A 21,274-nucleotide genomic window follows, 5' to 3' on the forward strand; every position below is an offset into this window, starting at 1 on the left:
CAGGGCTGCACGATACTGGAATAACACTAACAACTTGAAAACAATGAATCATTCTAGAGTGAGTGGGGTGATTCATCTGCAGAGAAAATATAAATAAAATAAAAAAGCCTTCAGAGTAAAAATTAATTTTTCAGCAAAGTTTTTAAATGGCAATTTTTTTTTTTTTTTATAAAACTGGAGTGCATTTTACTATTACTATACAGTACTATTTCAGTTTTTCTACTTTAATTCAAATTTAATTTCAATTTCATTCAATGTGTAATTGCTGTTTCTTTGTAATTATTTGTCAAAATGTGCTATCAATTTCTGTGAAAGTATCTTAATCCAAGTAAGGTGTACACAAAATCTTTTCTAAATCTTTTTGTATTTTTTTTTATCTTTCCACTTTTTCATAAGCCCCATTCCCACTGTTTTTGACAAATTATTATATTTAATAATTTTAAAATAATTATTATTGTGATTTAATTGTGATATTATTAAATAAAAATATAAGACATATATTGTAGTTATAATAATAATAATAATAATACTTTTGGCACTGTAAAAAAAGAAAAAATATAATTTTATATTATTGTAAAATTACAATAATGATGTTTACATTTTAATTTCTTCATTTTTCCATTTTCTTTCCATTTTCAAACAGTAATCCATCAAGCTTTTATTCTGATGGGTTGCTGGCACAGAAAAATGAAGTGAAATGCAGCACTGTGTTCATTTGCATGCATCCAGCTCATGACATCAGGTGTGTAAACACTGCGCTTCACTCTGAAACCTGTAGCTCATATATTTATTACATTGTGGGGTTCGAACAACCAACAACCTTTTGTTTATCAGCAAAGATCTATAAACAATAAGCCACACCACTCCAAATATGAGAATGCATCTACATAAAACTGCATGCTTTGTGAACCTTGGGAGGCGCTGTCGAAGCTCTTAATAAGTGTTTTGACGGTGGGCGATGGTTCAGAGGAAGTGGAGGAACGTCGACTAAGGCCCATCCCTTGCCTCAGCGCAGCCAGGTCTCTCTCCACGGCATTCATATAATTATACACACGACCACGCTCCTCTTCCTGCCTGTAAAAACAAGACACACCGACACTCAAAGATCCTGCATATGCAAATATTTGTTACACATACAAACAAAATCACACAACCTGTGTCTGAGAGTATCAATATCCCTGTAGTCACAACACATTTACTCTGGGTTGTAAATCTACACTACATCTTCTCTTACTTCTTGCTCTTTAGGTCATCCAGCTCTTTGTTCATCTTCTCATTTTTCTCCTGAGCTTCCTGTAGGCGGCGCCGCATGTCTCCAATCTCCTCCTGAGCTTCTGACTTGATGTCGTTGGCGATGACAACGGCCGTTTGCAGATCAGCTTGGAACTGACGCCACTCGGCTGATTCCTCCTGCGAGTGACAGGTGTCATTTAAATTCATTTGGAGAATCATGACGATAATTTCTTGGGTGAAAAGTCACAAAGATGGAATTTGTAATCTTAAAACCATCTTTAAGATTACAATGACTATAAAAACCCTGATATATACAGTGCAAACACAGAACATAAAAAGAGAAAATTTACCCGCAATTTACGGTGAAGAACCTTAATCTCCTTCTCCATATCATATTTCTGATTATGAAGCTTTTTGATGGAATCTGAGGGGGGGGGGCAGAAATAAATACAGATTTATAAGTAAAGTTAAATGTTCATTTATGTGTTGCTGAAAGTTTATTTTATTAAAATGCCTAATTTTAATTTTATACAATTATGTTATCTTTGGAAATATGTTTCTTAGTATTGATTTTTGGTAATACATACAGTAAAACTATCATTCCAATAAAATGAAACTGAAAGCTAAACACGTTAAGTCAGGACAAAGTCTGTATTTCATACTCAGATAGCTCGATGCCGCCTCTATGTGGACAGCCTGCATAACTACAAAATAATGAAAACAAAACGGTCGGCATCTGGTCAACACCAGACAAATTTGTGTTACACACATAGAGAAAACACATCAATTGTTGATGACACATGAATTGTTTTCTGTATAATTCTTTACTTGAGATCTATTTCACATTATGCACATTTGATATATTTATATATAAGTATATACCAATACAATAAACTATTCTCACTTCGATTTTTTCTTCAGTCTGGACCGTTTACACCTAGAACAATAACTATATTAATATACAATTCTGGTCAGAATTATTTGCCCCCCTTGGTAAATATGATCAAGGATGGCTGTAAAAAATAAATCTGCATTAATCCTTTTGATATTTTATTTAAAAAAAATGTATTATGAAATAAATGTTTTTCTCCAAAACACGTTGGGAACAATTATTTGCCCCCCTTTTATGAAATACTTTTTGCAACCTCCTTTTTGCTCTGAGTCTCCTATAATGCCTGATGAGTTTGGAGAACAACTGACAAGAGATCAGAGACCGTTCCTCCGTACAGAATCTCTCCAGATTCTTCAGATTCCCAAATCCATGTTGGCGCTTCTTCTCTTCAGTTCAGCCCAGTTATTTTATATTGGGTTCAGGTCTGGGGACTGGGATGTTCAAGGCAGATGCTTGGTTTTATACTCAGTAACACATTTTTGTTTTGATTTCGATGTTTGTTTTTGGATCACTGTCCTGTTGGAAGATCCAAACATGGCTCATTATAAGATTTCTAGCAGAGATTGTCATGTTTAGATTTTTTATCTGTTGGTATTTGATCGAATCCATGATGCCATGTATCTGAACAAGATGTCCAGGACCTCTGGCAGAAAATTAGGCCCACAGCATTAAAGGTACAGCAGAGTATTTCATTGTACACATGGAGTACTTTTTTATCCCTGTGTGCACCAAACCCATCTTAAGTGTTTACTGCCAAAAAAGCTAACTAAAAAACATACTTCAAAACAAACATGGGTCACTTAGCACCAAGCACCTGCAATGGCCATCCCAGTCCCCAGACCTGAACCCAATATAAAATGACTGGGCTGAACTGAAGAGAAGAAGTGCCAACATGGATCTGGGAATCTGAAGAGATTCTGAATGGAGGGATGGTCTCTGATCTCTTGTCAGGTGTTCTCCAAACTCATCGGGCATTATAGGAGAAGACTCATTGCTGTTTCCTTGGAAAAAGAAGGTTGCAAAAAGTATTTAGTAAAAGTGGGCAAATAATTGTTCTCAATGTGATTTGGAGAAAAACATTTATTGCACAAGTCATTTTCCCCCCACTTTCAATTCTTTTACTTCAATAAAATGTTAGATTTTTGCATTTTTTTTTAAATATCAAAGGGATTAACAAAGCAGATTTATATTTTACAGCCATCTTTGATCATATTTACCAAGGGGGCAAATAATTCTAACCAGCACTGTATTAGCATTCACACCAACGTACAATATCATTCTATTTATTGTAAGCGCACGCAGCAGTTTTGTCGCCAGCCACTTGAATTCTGATTGGCTGTCAATGATTTAATCGCTCATCAGCCGGAAAAAAAATTCGTTCTGAAAGTGATTCCAATGATATCGTTTCTCTGTGCCGTTATCATCATAGTTGTGGTGTGGACTTTTCTATTCTTTCATATTTAGCGATTTTTAGAATTATATCTTTATCGTTAGTCCTTAGGTGTGAACGGGCCATGTATCCAACTACATGTATTCTGCTCTACAGAATTTTTTGGCACAATATTTTTTATAAATATATAATTTTGATAAATATACATATCATATTTTTTAATACATCAATTAAATACAATTGTATAACTATATTTAATGTGTCAATTCCATATAAATAATGTTAAGCGACCAGTAGCCATGGAAACCATTCTATGATTGTGACTTACTCTCCAGGTCGGAAATGATGAGGTTGTCATGAAGCTTGACAGCCCGATGCTGCTCGACTTCATCCTCCAGCTCAAAGATGGTCTCCTTCATGTCAGCGATCTCTGTATCTTTTTCCTCTAGTTCAGAGCACTGCTGCTCCAGGAGCCGCTTCTGCTCCGCTAACTGTGCCTGGATATCGACACGAAATGCTCGGAACTCACCCTCAAGCTATAGCGAACACAAGGATGCATGTTAGCAGGGATACATCAGGCATGTAATCAGCTATAGACAAAACAGAAAGTAAACCTGCATTACATTTTGGAAAATGTACCAGTTAACCTGGAGATCCAATATGTGAATTTAGGAATGACAATAGAAGACTATCAAAATTCACATTACTCATAAAAGAGCTACTACTTCTGGCAAGATTCTGAAGTGTGCATATGATGGACACTTTACTATCCCATGAGGCTACGGGAGAGGATTTATGAATGGCGATGCAACTGACACTGTTAGGTAAGATGATAATGACAACATGACGAACGTAGTTTGTCCGGATTACATTCATACTATATAGAACGTACTTTTTTAGTGACCATTTAGTAATTACTTCTTCAAAATAACTACATACTCAGAGAGTATGCGACTTCAGATGTAGCCACTGTGTCCGAATATGCTTACTTGCCTTAAAAAAAAAAACTAAAAAAAAAAAAACTCTGTATGAAAAGAGTATGTTAGAATTCATTGTATTCATAACAGTAGGCAAATAGTACTAGGATGACCTACTACTTCTGGCGAGATTCTAAAGTGTGCATATGATGGACATACTATTTCATGAGGCCACAGGAGAGGAGTTGTGAATGGCAGAGAAGCGACGCAACTGACGGCTTAAGTCACATGACAGTGTCAACATGGCAGATGTAGAACGTCTGAATTTCATTCATACAACACACATTCATACACATAGAACATACTTTTTTAACAGTTGTGAAATAAGTTCCACATAAAATGTAGCACATCTTCAGACCTTGGACGTGGTTAAAGACAACTTAAAATAATCAAAGATATGTTTTTGTCAATATCACCTTACTAATTGCCTCCTGTAGCTGGGCAGCTCCACTGCGCGTGTGCCCCAGTTCCTCTTGCAACTGAGCTGCTTTGGCCTCCGCACGCTCCTTGTCTAATCTCTCGCTGTCCAGCAAGTGGCGTATGTCTGTCTTATCTCCTGCATTGTGGATGGAGAGGAGCTGGGCCACTCTCTGCCTCTCCTGCTCAAGTTGGATTCTGCAGCGGTTCAGCTCCACCTGCTCCCCTTCAGACACCACCCTCAATGCTTCCAACTCCGCTTTGGCGACGGCCCGCTCCCTCCGTTCCATTTCCACAGCTCTCTCTGCCATATGGACACGCTCCTTCAATGCTACCATCAGGCTTTGGGCTTCTGCATTTTCCTGTTCCGCCATCTTGAGAGCACTGCTTAGCTGTTGCTGGACACCCAGCAGTTGCTCCCGCTCAAAATGCGAGCCCTCATTCAGTTCGGCGTAGCGCCTCTCCAGCTCCACATAGCGCCCGCTTTTGGCATCTTCGTCATCCTTGGCATACACCACCCGGTGCTCATCAAGAAGGCCCCGGAAGTAGTCCAGCTGTCTTCCGTACAGTTCCAAACGCTCCCCTTGTTGACAGAGGGAGTCGACAAGAATGGCGCGCTCCTCGCCCAGGCGTTCGTTCTCCGTGGTCAGCTCTTGTGTTATCTGCTGCAGATCAGCAAGCTCCTGAAGGGTGGCTTGGAGTTCTTCTGACGTGCTGTGCTGGTTCTCCTCCATTTGATGGATTCGCTCAGTCAGGCAGGCCACAGAAACCACGCTGGTGTTCCCGCTGCTGCCCCTGCGGGAATTTTCCCCACTCGGTGGCCCTCCTTCTGATTCAGAAGACGATCCACAACCTGAGGGCGCATCCAGAGCATCATCACTGGAGGTGATTGGCTGGTAGGCCTCACTGCACTCACTGTCCACTGCATCAGGAGAACCTACACGTCTCGGTTCTGACAGAAGGTCTTCGGTAGAGCCTTGGGCAGAGCCTTCTGCGGAAGACGTGCGCAAGCTACTTCCTCTGCTTTCGCGCTGACCTCCACTGCTGCCGGAAGCTACAGGCTCTGGACTAAGGGACGGGCAAAGTAGACCTTTGTTAGGGCTGTCCAAACGGTGCTCCAGAGAGAAGCCAAGAGCATTGAGGCGATCCTTCAGCATTCGGTTTTCACTTTTCAGCATATTTAGCTCATCAAGGATGCCCTGGTTCTGGTCTTGAAGGAGGAGGAGAGTGGACTCCACATCAGTGGCACTGATCACAGGAGAAACCTCTTTCTCCTGAGGCTGCTTGGTTTCTTGAGAACTTTGTTCTGGATCAGGGGCTTCAAGTTCTTCCAGACCAAGCTGGGCCTTCATACCTCTAAGTTCAGAGCGGAGATTGAGGATCTCCAGGTCTTTGCTCTTGGCTAAGCCCAGCAGGTCGATCACTTGACCCTCCAGCACTGCTTTATGGCTTATCTGGCTGTCTGAGCGAGATTTGGTCAAGCGAGACTCCGTTTCAGCTACAGTATGGCATCGTGACCGCTTCTGAGGCATGGCATCAGTGGGTCCGGCGAGCTTTTTGGCAGCACTGGCTCTGGTTCTTTCTCGCAAGTTCTCTCTGGTCGTGCCTGGATCCTTGGCTGTGGATGACATGGCACGCCTTCCTGAAAGACCTATTAGAAGAAAAAAAAAGTTGTGAGCTGAAACATTCCACGACTACATAAATATTATGGACATTTCATTAGCGGTGTTGTGGGTATCAAAGTAATTTTGCAACACACTTTTTCATTTAACATCTTCAGAACCAAGGTAATGATATAGCGCTACCTGAACTGGTCTTGGACCTTGTCTCAGTGCTGCTGGTCTTCTGAGAGGAGGTTCCTCTCTTGTTTCTAGCAGAAGTGTTACTGTTGCTAATGGACACTGCTCCACTTCCTGCATTGACCACTGGGAGATCATCATTGCTCTTTGCCTGGTTAGCATGCAAAACATTAAGTTAATGATCTGTTACAGACAAATCACAAGCTAACATTCTTAGCTGGAACTTGGTTCAACATATTGATAATGATTAAAAACATGTTTCCAATTTCTCCATACTAAACAGTTACCTTAGAAAGTGGAGCGGCACTATGGGTTTTGTTTGTCATCTTGCCACCTGTGCCCATAATGCTGCTTCCCTCTGGTCTGCCTGGGGCCTTAGTGCCCGCTGAGGTTCTGGAGGTGGCAGCCGTGGGCTTGGTCGCCTTTTTCATGCTTGGCTCCAAGTTCTTGATACATTTACAGCGTAATCTAAATAAAGAAAAGCAGACGAGGAGTCGTTTAGATAAATTTGGCTGTATTTACGCAGATTCAAATGGAACAAAAAAAATGCAAAACAAGTTTATATTGGACAACAATTTAAAATACCCCACTCCTTCAGAAAATACAAAACAGTGTTAAAGAAAGAAGTTTCAGAACATTATGACATGCAATACTAAGTAAACCCAGCCATAACACAAAAAATATATATCACAAAGACATCGCTGCCACATAATTTATTCTTCAGACCTATCTTTTTGCCCAGTAGCATTCAATAGCATTTAATCATGCAAAGCTTTAATCAAAATATCTCATTACCTTACTCCAGCACTGGTTATTTTCCTCGGGGAACACATTATGTACAAGTCTATGCTTTTGCTTTTAGACAGTTGTAATGTAACATAACAGTCCCAGAGGACTCTATTTATGCAGCTTCACACACACACTGTAAACTCAGACACTTTAGGGGAAAACAGTCATTGGCCAGAGTTTGAATGCACACAACACTGCGTGATTGGAGGAGAGTCAGAAGAGGATGGAACTGCCTCTCTTATCACATCATCATGGGTGGAGGCCGGGCCCGTTGGAAGAGCTGACCAACTGCGTCAAGCCTTAAAAGGCTTTAAAAGTGTAGAGCACCAGGGCTAGGTCTGAGGCTAGAAAAAACACAGTAGCTCTATGAATTTATATAGTAAATTTCCTTCACAGTATACTTGTGAAGATGGTCCACACTAGTAATATAGCCTAATCACCTATAATGTCTTAATAAGCATGTAAAAATACCATAGCCCATCTATAAAGGTTAATTAGCTATAAAATCATACATTTAAGGGCAACAGAGGTCTAGAAGTAAGATCTGTGCAAGTAAGTGTACTCATGTTGATGTAACTGCTAGAAATCAAGAACCAGAGACTCCAGTGCATGCTCAAGCAGCTAGTGAACTCTGACAATTTACTTGCCACTATGTGGTCTCTCTTTGCAAATCGAACCTAGGGCGATTTGGATACTTTGATGGCAAATAGATGAGAAATGCCCATATTTTAAGTTGATATGTTTGCAGAGGAGTCAAAACAAAAAGCACCACACCCAACTCCAGACCACAACTCTCAGTTCTTTCTCAGTAAAATAATAAAAAATGTAATTGTACAAGTCCTAAAGGGAAAAGACACTCTGCAGTAAAATTCTTCAGTGGAGCAGTTAGTTGCCCGAGTTAACTTCCCACTTGAGAGTTCATGGAAGCCAACTTTCTATCAAACACAAAACGTTCGATCCAGACTTGATTTCAGTGTTCAGTATGAAAACGGCTTCCAGGCATTTGCACAAATCTGAGCGCCGAATTGCAGCACTTCAACAGAGAGACAAATCCATCAACACGCTTCCAAAAACAATTCAAAGACACACAGCCTCAAAAATGCAGGACCAAACAAGTAAATTCATATCGGGTAACAAGACAAACTCAATGATCGCCAGTGGAAAATGAAAATAATTTTAAATATTTCAGGTGAAAACATAAAGAATCACACTCTATGACTCCAAAATTAGCCTGTCTAGGCATTGGTCAATGGGAAAGAGGTTATAGAAATACATTCAAAGCTTTTGAGGATGGGGGTGGGTTTCTCTTTCAACTCAACTCCGACTATGTGGAGGAATTGTGTGACTTTCAATGTCTCTTGGGGTCAAGGGTCATGTCAGGTACATAAAGAAGCTTCTAATCATCTGTTCAGATGGTGGTCCTAAACACAGATGTTCAAATAAAAACAGAACCTGTATAGACCAATTTCGAGCCGACGACACAGTTACGTCACGGCGCTAGGTGGAGGCAAAACAAAGGGAAAACTGCAGGCGGTCAATACAAACCAGCATAGATTCGGCTACATTATAAGGAGCTTAAATTGTTATTATTATTATTAAATGTCATCTTGTTGTGTTGTTGGGTGCAAGAAGCAATGAAAAATGAATATGCTGTATCTGGAATTTTTATTTCTAGAAAATATTCACATTGTTAAAATTGCACCGTAATGTCACTCTTTACATTGTCGTCTTCTTGGCGATGGCTAGGCAGAACTGCGGATCGTACCACACAAGTCTTGACCATTCATCACATAGTTCTAGGCATCTAAAGATTTATATGACCTCAGTTTCTCTATCGGATAGGTGTAGAAGTCAGGTCACTCAACCGGAGGTAGCCTAGCATTAACGTTAATCCTGTCAGATCGTCCATCATTGAGTGAGCATGTAACGGCTATGGGTCGGCCAATCTGGTTCCGTCCGTTAAAATTAACTTTTGCAAATAACAGTCGCGGTCCTGGACAGTAAGTGACCTTGCACATTAAGATAAAATCGGATTTTCTCCAGTCATTGTTAAAAAACAACCTAACAAAACTTCCATATTAACGTTAGGGAAGCGGCCAGAGGGATCGTTCTGCCACCACCTAAGCTCACCCCACAAAAAACGTCACCATGTTTACCAATTGAAAAGGGGTCTATAGGGACAATAGACTGTAAAAAAGATGGACAACACACCCATCACACACTCTCTTCCATTGTAGAGAAAAGCAAAGCCGCCAATGTCCTAATATGACACTGACATATTGCACTAATTACGGAACCCGGGTAGGGCTGGGCGATATCGATATGGCCAAAAAATCATATCTCTGTATTTTTTGGTTAAATGGCGATATACGATATATATCTCGGTACTTTCTACGTTTTTCTATTTGGATAAAGAAAATGTATTTATTTTTAAAAAAAAAATGTTATTTCACATCCTGCTCAATGATATCCAAACAATGATATTGAAGGATATGGAAACAAATAGGGAATGTAATGTAGGCCATGCAATATATTATGTGCAAAAAGGTGGTTAAAATAACATTGGATTCTAACTTTTCTAACATTACAAACTAAAAACAAAAATAATGCTTTTGTTTTTAAAAATGACTAAAGGCTAAACTAAAAATGAAAATAAAAACAAAAGCACAAACTAATTATATTAGCCTGCATTTGATTACCCCATTATAATGGTCACTTTCATAAAAATATACTTGGTTTAAAATTCCACATATATGCACATTTATTGTCTCCAACAACAAATATTTTAGTAATATGTATTTTAGTCAGAATTATTGCGCTACTGTTCTATTGTGCTCGTCTGTTTGGCGCGCATGCGCGCGGCGGCGCTCATTCACGGAAGCTTGAATTTTAGCGGAGATTCATTTGCAGAAGCTCGTCCTCTCCTGACAATGAAATGGACATATTTGTTTGATTTGTTTGAACATTTACAGATGGAGAATATACCTGTGAAATGTAAGTTAAAGACTGAGGAAAGCCCCACGTCTAAAACGCATTAAACAGCGCCAGTATTTATCTTTCAGTCACTAACAGTAGGCTATCTGTCCGAGCATCTGACAGGGCAAACTGCTTTAAACTTGTTAACTATCTTACCAGTTATTTTGAAGCGCTTAATAAGCTTGTGTCATGTTTAGGACAAATTGTACTGTTCTTTCACTGCAGGAGCTCACACTGCGTACTCCACTATTTTTCAGATTTGCTCGTATCAAACTGCTGTATCGATATAAACGGTATTTCCTCATTCCATATCTTGGGGGAAAAAAATATCGATATATTGTACAAACTCGATATACCACCCAGCCCTAAACCCGGGTCTGCAAAGTAGTGAGCATGAAGTGGAGGTACCGCCCACACTCCTGCAGAATCGGTACAGCTTACTGCAGAACAACTCATTATGATGGTTCGCTTTCCATCATTGAGAGTAACTACCTCTGGAAAAAAATTTTTAAGTGTAATTTGATTCTTTATTTTGTCTCACATTCTATTAGAATACATGAAGAGGCTGGTTTTTATTGCCTATACTGTATCCAGCAACAAGGGGACGATAAAACTTTTTGGCTTCACTTTTCAGGACTCGTGCGGCACACTTAATAGAAACAGAGAACACTTAACTACAGAAAAACAAAATTTCAAAATGTTTCAAATTTCTGAAAATGTAAGCATTCCAAAACTACGCTTTTCTTTAGGGCCCATTCACACAAAGAACAACAACTATAACGATAACTATAACTGTAAAGCTTGAGCAATCAATCTAATTCTGAGAGAATATGAAGTCAACACCACAATTATACGAAAGAAACATTGACAGCCAATCAGAATCCACCTGACTTTGAAGAGCTTGAGCATTTAAAGCAGACATGACTGTAGCACATGCTAATAATAAACAGAATGCTATTGCCTGTTGGTAGGAATGCCATGCTAATATAGTTGGGTCAGAGACAAATAAGATTTGTTGAGATGAGAAATTCGAAAATCTTGTAAAAACTTGTTTTAAAAACATGCATCAGGTATGTTCAAATGTACATAGTGTATTTACGTTGATTTTATGTAATTAAAAATGACATTTGCACCATTTCTTACTAAAGTTAAGATGTACCTGAATGTGTCAAATGGTGTAACTGCCAAAGAATTAGAAATATTAAATATTTTATCCACCTAGATGGCATGTAAGTGTACTCATAGAAATAAATACTTAATTTTAATATATCACATGAAAATATATATTTTTGAATTATCTCTAAATGTAATTTTTAATGTGTTTTTGCAATTTTTGGCAGGACATATGCTGAAAACCACTCAGTTTTCTAAATAATCCTTTTCTATAAATAATCTAAAAAATGATGTAGAAATTGTTCAAAACCATGTTATTACACTAAACTAGATAATACATTTTTATATAATTATATGTTTATAAAAAATACTGGTTACGACAATTGACACAAACCAGTTACACCACCTGACCATGTTGCTTCTAGAGTCAAAGGCCATTGTTTTTTGAAGAAATTGTGACTGAAAATCAAGCATGACAGTCAACAAGTTCAGCAGAAGGGGTTTCATTTTTGTTAATGCTGAAAAAAAACTTGCAAGAACTAATGAGGATCATTCTTGTGTTACACAGCATGTTTGAGCTTCAGCAAGAAAAAAAAGGATAATTCTTGTGTTACACAGCACGTTTGAGCTTCAGCAAGAACCAATGAGGTTCATTCTTGTTATGCAGCACGTTTGAGCTTCCGCAAGACCTAATTAAATTAATTATTGTGTTACGCAGCACGTTTAAGCTTCAGCAAGAACCAGTGAGGTTCATTCTCGTGTTACCCAGCATGTTTAAGCTTCAGCAAGAAACAATGAGGTTCATTCTTGTGTTACGCAGCACGTTTGAGCTACAGCAAGAACCAATGAGGTTCATTTGTGTTATGCAGCACATTTCAGCTTCCGCAAGACCTAATGAAGTTCATTCTCGTGTTACGCAACATGTTTGAACGCTGCAAGAACCAATGAGGTTTACTCTCGTGTTACATAGCAAATTTGAGCTTCAGCAAGAACCAATGAGGTTAATTTGTATGTTATGCAGGACGTTTGAGCTTCCGCAAGAACTAATGAAGTTCATTCTTGTGTTACGCAGCACTTTTGAGCTTCTGCAAGAACCAATGAGGTTACATTGGTTACATTGAACAGTTGAAAATAGTTCCAAATAGTAGGTTAGTTTATATTACATTTTTAATCAGCATCATAAACTAGTGATATTTTACTAAATTGGCCCCTAACAGAAAGGCTTGTAATAGGAGTCAATAGGTGTAACCGGTTACACAATTTGACATTTCAGTTTAAAATCAAATTTGACAGGCAATATCACGGAAACCTATGTAAGCATGTGGCCTCGGTGGTAATATTTAAAATGTAATTTTTAAAGTTAAAACTATTTTTATGATAATGATGAATTATCAATGTATTCCTGGGGTCATACCATTTGACATATACTTAAGAATACCTGCCCATACCCTTAAAATGTTGAATTATCTCACATTTTAATGAGAGTTACTAACATTTGCATGCAGCCTTGACACTTCAGGAATTTGATTTGACTCACATGATTCCCAAACTAATTATAATATTTAGAACAATGGTGTTCCATTTACTGTTAAATAGTTCTTATGTAAGATTATGCCAAACTAGCTGATATGGTGTTTTATTGAGAATTTCACCTTTTTTAAACAAGATAAATTGTTTGGTACAATGTTTTTACGGTTACACCACATTGACAATTTTGCAAGCATCCCCATATTCTCTCAAAATTAATTAAAACCAGACATTTTAGACTTTGTCCTCAAAAAAGAGAACGAATGCAAGTAATTTGCCATTAAATTTAATTAAACCATATGAACATAAAAAAATGTCATTGTCCCAGTTATTGTTATACTAAGTTGTATTTATTGGTGTGATTGGGTGGAGTCAGGCTCTGACCAGGGGTTTAGTTACCCTTTAATGGTCATGTTTAAACTTCCTGCTGGGTGGTTGATTTACCTTTGAAAGCGACAGAGTGTGACAATGCCTTAAATATGTGCCGCATGGTGGGAAAGTCATTTGGCCTTGTGTAGCGCAGGATGAGAAAATGCATCCAGTGCTGTAGGTAAAAATTCAATAAATGGACCCTCTCCTCGAAATAAATTAAATAAACGTGCAAAAATAGGAATATAAGACAAAAATCCTAAAACAGCAGTGCGCACACACACACACACAAAACAGATGTTGTATTGCAGAGGGAGATCCATGTGGTAAAGACATAGTTCTGTCCCCGTCTGACAAAGACATAGTTCTGTCCCCGTCTGACAGGAAAGCCACAGTGAAGTTCGGCCTTTTTTCTCAAACATTAAAGGAAAGCGGACCTTGTGGGGAATAATACGAAGCTTTTGAAAAACAAAAACTAATTCTCTTGAGAGGGAATCCAAGCAGGACAGAACAATCCAGGCATCTCTAATGGCCCACTAAACGGTGACCACAAACCTGACCTACTGACGCTCTGCCTAAACAAACCGTTTGATATGCAAAACAGGCAAGATGGTCCTGTGGAGTTCAAGGGATTCAATTTCTTCACCATTTCTCTCGAATTCCGTGTTTGGATTATTCTTTGGGCTATTTCAGACACACATCTAATGGCTCGTTTCCACTGAGCAGTACGGTACGGTACAGTACGGTTCGGGTCGGGTCGGGTCAGTAAACCATGATCCGGCTAGCGTTTCCACCGCCAACAGTACCCTACTTGATAGGCGTGGTGTTTGCAGGAAAGAAGCGATCAACGTCATTTTCGCGCGAAGAAGAAAGCGACAAAGTACACACTAATGGATGGCATACAGCAGATCTTGTCCTTGCTTCTCGGCATGTTTGTCACAAGAAGACAAGCGCCGACATTAGGCATTTCTCAATAACAAGTACGCAAAGTTCTCAGCAGAATGACTCCCGAGGACGCGAGTCCGGTAATTCTCCAAATGGAACAGCGCGTTCTTGAAAGCGTCACTCAGCTCGCTCTGCATGTACATTTTAGGCAACAATAAAACGAAATATATTATAAAACACCACTCTGTCCCTTTTCGTTTTCATTTAAATACATTTTAAACATTATAGGCACACAAATGTGGTTCAGGCAATGTATAGACCTGATTATATTATTTACTGCATGTTTAACGTTAGCCTATTTATAACAAAACGAAATATAAAACACAACCCTGCATCTTTTCGTTTAAATTTTAAAAATATTAAACATATTCCTGGCAATATTTGCATTTGTACAAATGTTGCAATAAACAACATTACAGTGATAATCTTGTAATAAAATAAAAAATGACAAAACTCAACCCAGTTAAATTTCAGTTTTAGCAATAATAGCCATTATAAAAGTATAAGTAAAAGGTAACGTTACAAGAAGCTATACAATAAGAGATAAAGCAAAAAATTCAGTCAAATATACAAATTCAGCGCTGGTCTAACATTAACGTTACAACGGAAAAGTTAAATAGCCTAAATATATGAAACTTCACTTAACCCTCAGCCAAAACGATTGGCCAGGGAACGAATTATCGATTCAAGCGACCAAAGATCACCCGTTAAATTTACACAAGACGAATTACCACTACAGAGTCAGCGGCAAACGTCAGAACGACTAGCCGAGGAAAGGCTGTTCCAGGCGGGGAACATGAGCGCCGAGCGCCCGGTGATCGCCTGGAATGGATCAAATTATCATAAAACATTATAAATAAACCACAGATTTGAGCTTTAAACAACTACATTCTCGTCTGAGGAACTCTTAAAACTACATTTCGTGAAAGAATAACCATACTATTATATTCCAACTGTATATTAAAAAAATGGCGCTGCTTTTGTTGTCATTCCCCTTGTAGCTCGCGCAAGTGACGATACTCTGTCAACCAATCAGCGTTCTGCAGTGAGTCTAGCTCCACCCTTTAGTACCGTTCCACTGTGCTAGGTACCCCAACGGAAGGGTACCCAAAAAGTGGTACGGTACGGTTCGGCTTTTTGGTACCATTCACAACTTTTGACAGTGGAAACGCAAATAATTGCGTACCGTACCGAACTGTACCGTACCGTACCGCTCAGTGGAAACGAGCCATAATGGAAATTCCTTGCAGACCTGATACAGCAGCCGCTTGTTAATTGAGCATCAATATGAAGCCTTGATGGGAGGAATGTGTTTGTTTGGACAGTTGATTACACATACACACACTGAACAGTCTGCAATTATAACAGCAGGAGGTCGAAACCTGTAAATAAGCTATAAGCCAATAAAAATAAATCACTAAACGGCTCATAGTTAGGAAACACTAGCTACTTTTAAAGGGTTTTTACCATCAAGTGAGACATCATTACAAGGGTCTAAAACATAAGATCCATGACGCTACTAATAAGAGCTTCCATTCAATAAAATCATTCCTCTGAGAACTGATAATGTGATCAAGCAGAATGCAGTCAGCTCAAGAGAGGTACAACTGGGTCATTGTCTCTCCGCCTGGTCCACAGGACATCCCACTGGGCATGCAGGCAGTAGCTTATACCCAAATCTGTTAAAACCAATACGAATTTCTAATGAATCGCTCATAGAAGGACCAAAAAGTATGAGAAAGATAAAGAAACATTACAGCATTTTATGCAAAATGAGCGACTAGAAATGTTATTTTGACTTCATAAATAACATTTTGAAATAATTAAAGTTAACAGGAAACAGGTTTCACAACCCCTATTTCAGATACAGGATATTCAAAGAGAATAAAAAATGTAGGACGGGATATGATTTTATTCACCATGAATTGATTGGATTGTGAAAAGGGACGTTACATGGCGCGAAGAAGGTTGAAGGGATGTTTTGATTTTTTTGAGATTATAAAGACTAGCTAGTAACGCACTGAACTATTCGACAACCAAAAACATTCAGCCAAAACAGCAGTAAAAATTTATTTTTTCGGTTTCGGGCAAAATAGTTAAAAAGATCGAAATCATCAAATGAAACATAGTGCTGTTTTGACTGTGTCAAAGTCTGGTTCAAACTATGTGATTAAGCTAAAACTAAATTCAACACCATGCCAGCAATACTAGAGCTATATTCATGGGTGAGAAAAAATGAAAGATATAAAAAGTAAATAAATAATATAAAACATCAAAATAAAAAGGCAAGTAAAAAAATAAAGTTTATCTTTGATAATAATTATATGACTAAATCTGGTCTCACTCTCAAATTAAAAATCTTTTCATAAGAATCAACTGAAAAGTAAAGAGTCCTACAGAAGACGTCACATAGTCCATCGAAATATGCTTCAGCGATAAAGAACTCTGGCAAGAGGGACATAAGCTATAACAAGTTAACATCCCAGCAGCTTGGACGCACCTCACCATGATTAAAAATTAGGCTAGAACAGAAATTCTTGCTAAATTAAAACTTTAATTTTGATTGATTTTGAGGATTTCAATCACCGCTGAGCTGTAGGAAGTGTTGACTTCTGAATCTGAACACAATAAAAGTGACATGAATCTGTTACAGACCAAGCCAAATATTCCTCAGGTGCCCTTCCCTTAAAAAAACAAAAACAGAAATGAAGTAAAATTCACATACAGTAGCCTAGGCCTACTTCATGCAGCCCAGTTAATCAACAAGCTATGTTTTTGAGAGAAATCCTCAATAGAAAAGCAAAGCAAAAAACAAAACAAAACAAAAAAAAACTATAATAAGAGAATTCCTACTGCAATCATCCTTTTTACAACCTTATGCAAAATTAGGGTTTGCCTTTACCCATATACTCTACCCTGAAGCACTAGCCAAAATGCTTTGGATGTTTTGGGGGCGTTGGGTTGACTGGAATGTGCTGCTGCCTGCTAGAATCAATTCAAACCAACTCATCAAATGCCTTCATGGGAAAAAGCTATGGATGCCATAGACTCAGCAGAGACTATTCCCAACAACATTAAAGGAAATCTTCTTGCCACACATTCTGAAGATGGAGTGGACTTTTCTTCTTCTTCTTCTTTTTAATTAACTGATACAGACTTCTAATTAACTCTATGTGTAGTTGGCAAAAACATATTCTGAGAAGTTGACATGTCCTGTGGTGTGACATGCTATACACACATAAAACAATTCTAAATAGCATTCCATAGAATAGCTTAGTGCATTTTTTATTAATTAATACATTGTATCTATTCAATAGCATTAAATCAATATGATGACATTTGACAGAAGGGCTCAGATGAGGGACAGGCCCAAAATCACCACTTAATTAAAGTGGATGACAATAGCTTGTCAAACATATCTAGATAATAAATCTCACTATTAAAAAAAACTTGAGATTAGTGGTCTTAAAAAAAAAAAAGTCATGGACAACCAAAGTGTGTACTGTATTCATGGAATGACACTGCCAGGTGATATTAGGATACATAATTCACATATCATACATAACAGTTACTCATCTTATTACAAATGCAACATTACTTTTCCATCAAGACATAAACTTCTGCGACTTTAGGCTGTAAATGATGACATCAAACGAAAATACACTGGCAGGCAGGAAACATTGTTATATTACTATACTATATATTACTATACAAAAGTTTTAAATTCTCCCGGTGGGCCTAAATCCCTCTTTCCCGACACAACTGACCACAATCAAACAGAGACACAATTCAGAAGAACAAGCGACATCGATCGATGAGAAGACATTATCTTAAATTACATTTTTACCTTGCGCTACTAGAACTCGGAGAACTTCCTAGGGTGTATCCGAATGAAAGCAAGTTGACGTAATCATTACAGAAAACGAAATAAACGATTTTATCTTGTAAAAAAATAAATAAATCTCAGTTTCCCGACTCCCCGGCAGCGAAGTGATGCTTGTGTTTCTCAGTCCTACTACCAAGCCTAACGCGACGTGTGAAGCAGGGAACAATATTCGGCCTAGGGTTTTTTCAGTAACATTGCTATATTTTCAAAATAAAAGTCTTGGACAAAATATGATTTTCTTGAAGATTGGTATTAATTACTAAACACGTGAAGCAGTGTTATTCTGTTTTCAGCCGCGCGCTTTGTAAAACTAAAGGCATGTAAAACATACATAGACATAACCTTCTGGAAAAAGCATTTAAGTGTAATCAGTGTAACTCTTGCGTTTATATCTTATGTCTGAGGTTGAGTCTTAGCTAAATATTTATACTACATGCATAATTTCCCTCAAAATCCATAGGCCTATGGCTATCTTCATCAAAAGTATTCTGCCAGTAACACAGTCAGCACGATCAGATACAAAAGAGCAAATATCTATAAATATATAAACACTGACAAATCTGGCATTCAGGTCAACAGGATTTTTTAAACCGGTTTCCAACTCGATCTTTTGGATTAAATCTCAGAGCCTATGTAACCTTGTTAAACTAGTATCAGATTAAATCTAAAATATGGTGTCAAAGATATGAATATATATGAATTAATGGTGTAAAATATTGGTAAAGAGATAGGTCAACAAAGCGAAAAATCGGCAGCTGACAGCAGGAAATTCGACCATACCTGCCAATAAAACCATAGATATCATATATGATGTCTATGAATAAAACCATAGATATCAAAACCGGACGTCAGCTGCTGCTAATTACCGGAATACGGAGGTGGATGCCGCTTTTCTTTTACTTTCTATGCTTTTAGCCAGGCAAATAAATTGCTATATCAATTTATATAACATTTTAGTACTCATTTAAATAAAATACTTATATTAGTAATTATTTTATATTATTTGATTAAAAAATGTTTATCAAATATAAATTAAGTAACGAAGATCATAGACATAATACAAAAAAAAACATTAGACTGCACTTGAAATTGTGAATTCGTACGTGTATAAATATAATTTATGAATGAGTGTACATGTTTATTAAATAATGAAATATATACATACAGAAAGAAGTGCTTACGTAATCATATTGCATATTTATTAAATACACATTCATTAAACATAAACAATGAAAGTCCTGTCTAAAAGAAAAAAAGAACAGTGTCTCATCAATAACCTTTATTTAAAAACATATTTTCCCATCATTTAAGTTCAGTTTTACATTTGCAGTACTTAAATACATTCTTTTCTTTGTTTAATAAAGCAGCTGTAACTTTTGAAACAGGCTTGGTATTTGGTGTTCTGAAATCAGAATGATCGACAACAATCCTGAACTAGATGGTAAAGTTCGTAGACAAACTTTAAGTTGGCTTGAAAAAGCCTAGCGAGAAAGTTTTAAAAAGTTCTGGCATGGTTTAACATTATTTACCATGTTTCTAGTATGGTTTACCACGTTGCATGATTTAGCATGTTTTAACATGACCTTGGATGGATGGATGGATGGATGGATGGATAGATCGATCATCAAGATTAGTAAGTAAGAAAGAAAGATTAGTTAGAAAGAGATACTTAGAAAGGAAGAAATGTTAGAAAGAAAGAAATATAAATAGATAAGTTAGAAGTTAGAATTAGTTTGAAAGAAAGAAAGATAGAAAAGTTAGAAAGAAAGATTAGTTTGAAAGAAAGAAAGATTAGTTAGAAAGATAGATAGCCTATTTAGATAGATAGATTAGATATATAGTTAGATAAGTTAGAAATAAATAAAGATTAGTTAGAAAGAAAGAAAGAAAGATCAGTTAGAAAAAAGATAGATTAGTTAGAAAGAAAGATTAGTTAGAAAGAAAGAAAGAAATATTAGTTAGAAAGAAAGAAATATTAGTTAGAAAGAAAGAAATATTAGTTAGAAAGAAAGAAAGATTAGTTAGAAAGAAAGGAAGATTAGTTAGAAAGAAAGAAAGATTAGTTAGAAAGAAAGAAAGAAAGATTAGTTAGAAAGAAAGAAAGAAAGATTAGTTAGAAAGAAAGAAAGAAAGATTAGTTATAAAGAAAGAAAGATTAGTTATAAAGAAAGAAAGATTAGTTATAAAGAAAGAAAGATTAGTTATAAAGAAAGAAAGATTAGTTAGAAAGAAAGAAAGATTAGTTAGAAAGAAAGAAAGATTAGTTAGAAAGAAAGAAAGATTAGTTAGAAAGAAAGAAAGATTAGTTAGAAAGAAAGGAAGATTAGTTAGAAAGAAAGAAAGAAAGAAAGATTAGTTAGAAAGAAAGGAAGATTAGTTAGAAAGAAAGAAAGAAAGATCAGTTAGAAAAAAGATAGATTAGTTAGAAAGAAAGATTAGTTAGAAAGAAAGAAAGATTAGTAAGAAAGAAAGAAAGATTAGTTAGAAAGAAAGAAAGATTAGTTAGAAAGAAAGAAAGATTAGTTAGAAAGAAAGGAAGATTAGTTAGAAAGAAAGGAAGATTAGTTAGAAAGAAAGGAAGATTAGTTAGAAAGAAAGAAAGATTAGTTAGAAAGAAAGAAAGATTAGTTAGAAAGAAAGAAAGATTAGTTAGAAAGAAAGGAAGATTAGTTAGAAAGAAAGGAAGATTAGTTAGAAAGAAAGAAAGATTAGTTAGATAGAAAGGAAGATTAGTTAGAAAGAAAGGAAGATTAGTTAGAAAGAAAGGAAGATTAGTTAGAAAGAATGGAAGAACGAACGATTAGTTAGAAAGAAAGAGAAGTTAGAAAAAAATAAAAGTTAGGAAGAAAGATTGGTTAGAAACAAAGAAAGAAAGATTAGTTAGAAAAAAGAAAGAAATAGTTAGATGATTAACTAGGCTTTTAGACTGGAACCGGTAGTCTTCCAACAAAACCTAGAGGA

The 21,274-nt window shown here is 37.0% G+C and overlaps 1 protein-coding gene across 9 annotated transcripts in view; it reads right to left on the reverse strand.

Annotated features, from left to right (window-relative positions):
- Positions 1 to 18,489, reverse strand: part of specc1lb (sperm antigen with calponin homology and coiled-coil domains 1-like b) — a 34,179-nt gene extending 15,690 nt beyond the window's left edge. For 4 of the 9 annotated variants that reach the window (XM_077248603.1, XM_077248606.1, XM_077248602.1 and 1 more), the window contains exons 1-8: positions 7,504 to 7,615; positions 6,996 to 7,176; positions 6,715 to 6,859; positions 4,909 to 6,560; positions 3,844 to 4,051; positions 1,584 to 1,657; positions 1,235 to 1,410; positions 911 to 1,074 (exon numbers count right to left, since the gene is read on the reverse strand). In XM_077248603.1, the coding sequence (XP_077104718.1) occupies positions 911 to 1,074; positions 1,235 to 1,410; positions 1,584 to 1,657; positions 3,844 to 4,051; positions 4,909 to 6,560; positions 6,715 to 6,859; positions 6,996 to 7,176; positions 7,504 to 7,541 (2,638 nt within the window). In that variant the 5' untranslated portion in view covers positions 7,542 to 7,615. Of the gene's footprint in view, positions 1 to 910; positions 1,075 to 1,234; positions 1,411 to 1,583; positions 1,658 to 3,843; positions 4,052 to 4,651; positions 4,753 to 4,908; positions 6,561 to 6,714; positions 6,860 to 6,995; positions 7,177 to 7,503; positions 7,616 to 18,274 lie in introns of those variants that run through there. The other 5 variants (XM_077248609.1, XM_077248604.1, XM_077248605.1 and 2 more) reach the window with 5 other exon arrangements.
- Between the last annotated feature and the right edge of the window lie 2,785 nt (positions 18,490 to 21,274).

Source organism: Siphateles boraxobius, unplaced genomic scaffold (genome assembly GCF_051911475.1).
Source record: "Siphateles boraxobius isolate OS27281-9 unplaced genomic scaffold, OSU_SipBor_1 11, whole genome shotgun sequence".
Taxonomy (NCBI): domain Eukaryota; kingdom Metazoa; phylum Chordata; class Actinopteri; order Cypriniformes; family Leuciscidae; genus Siphateles; species Siphateles boraxobius.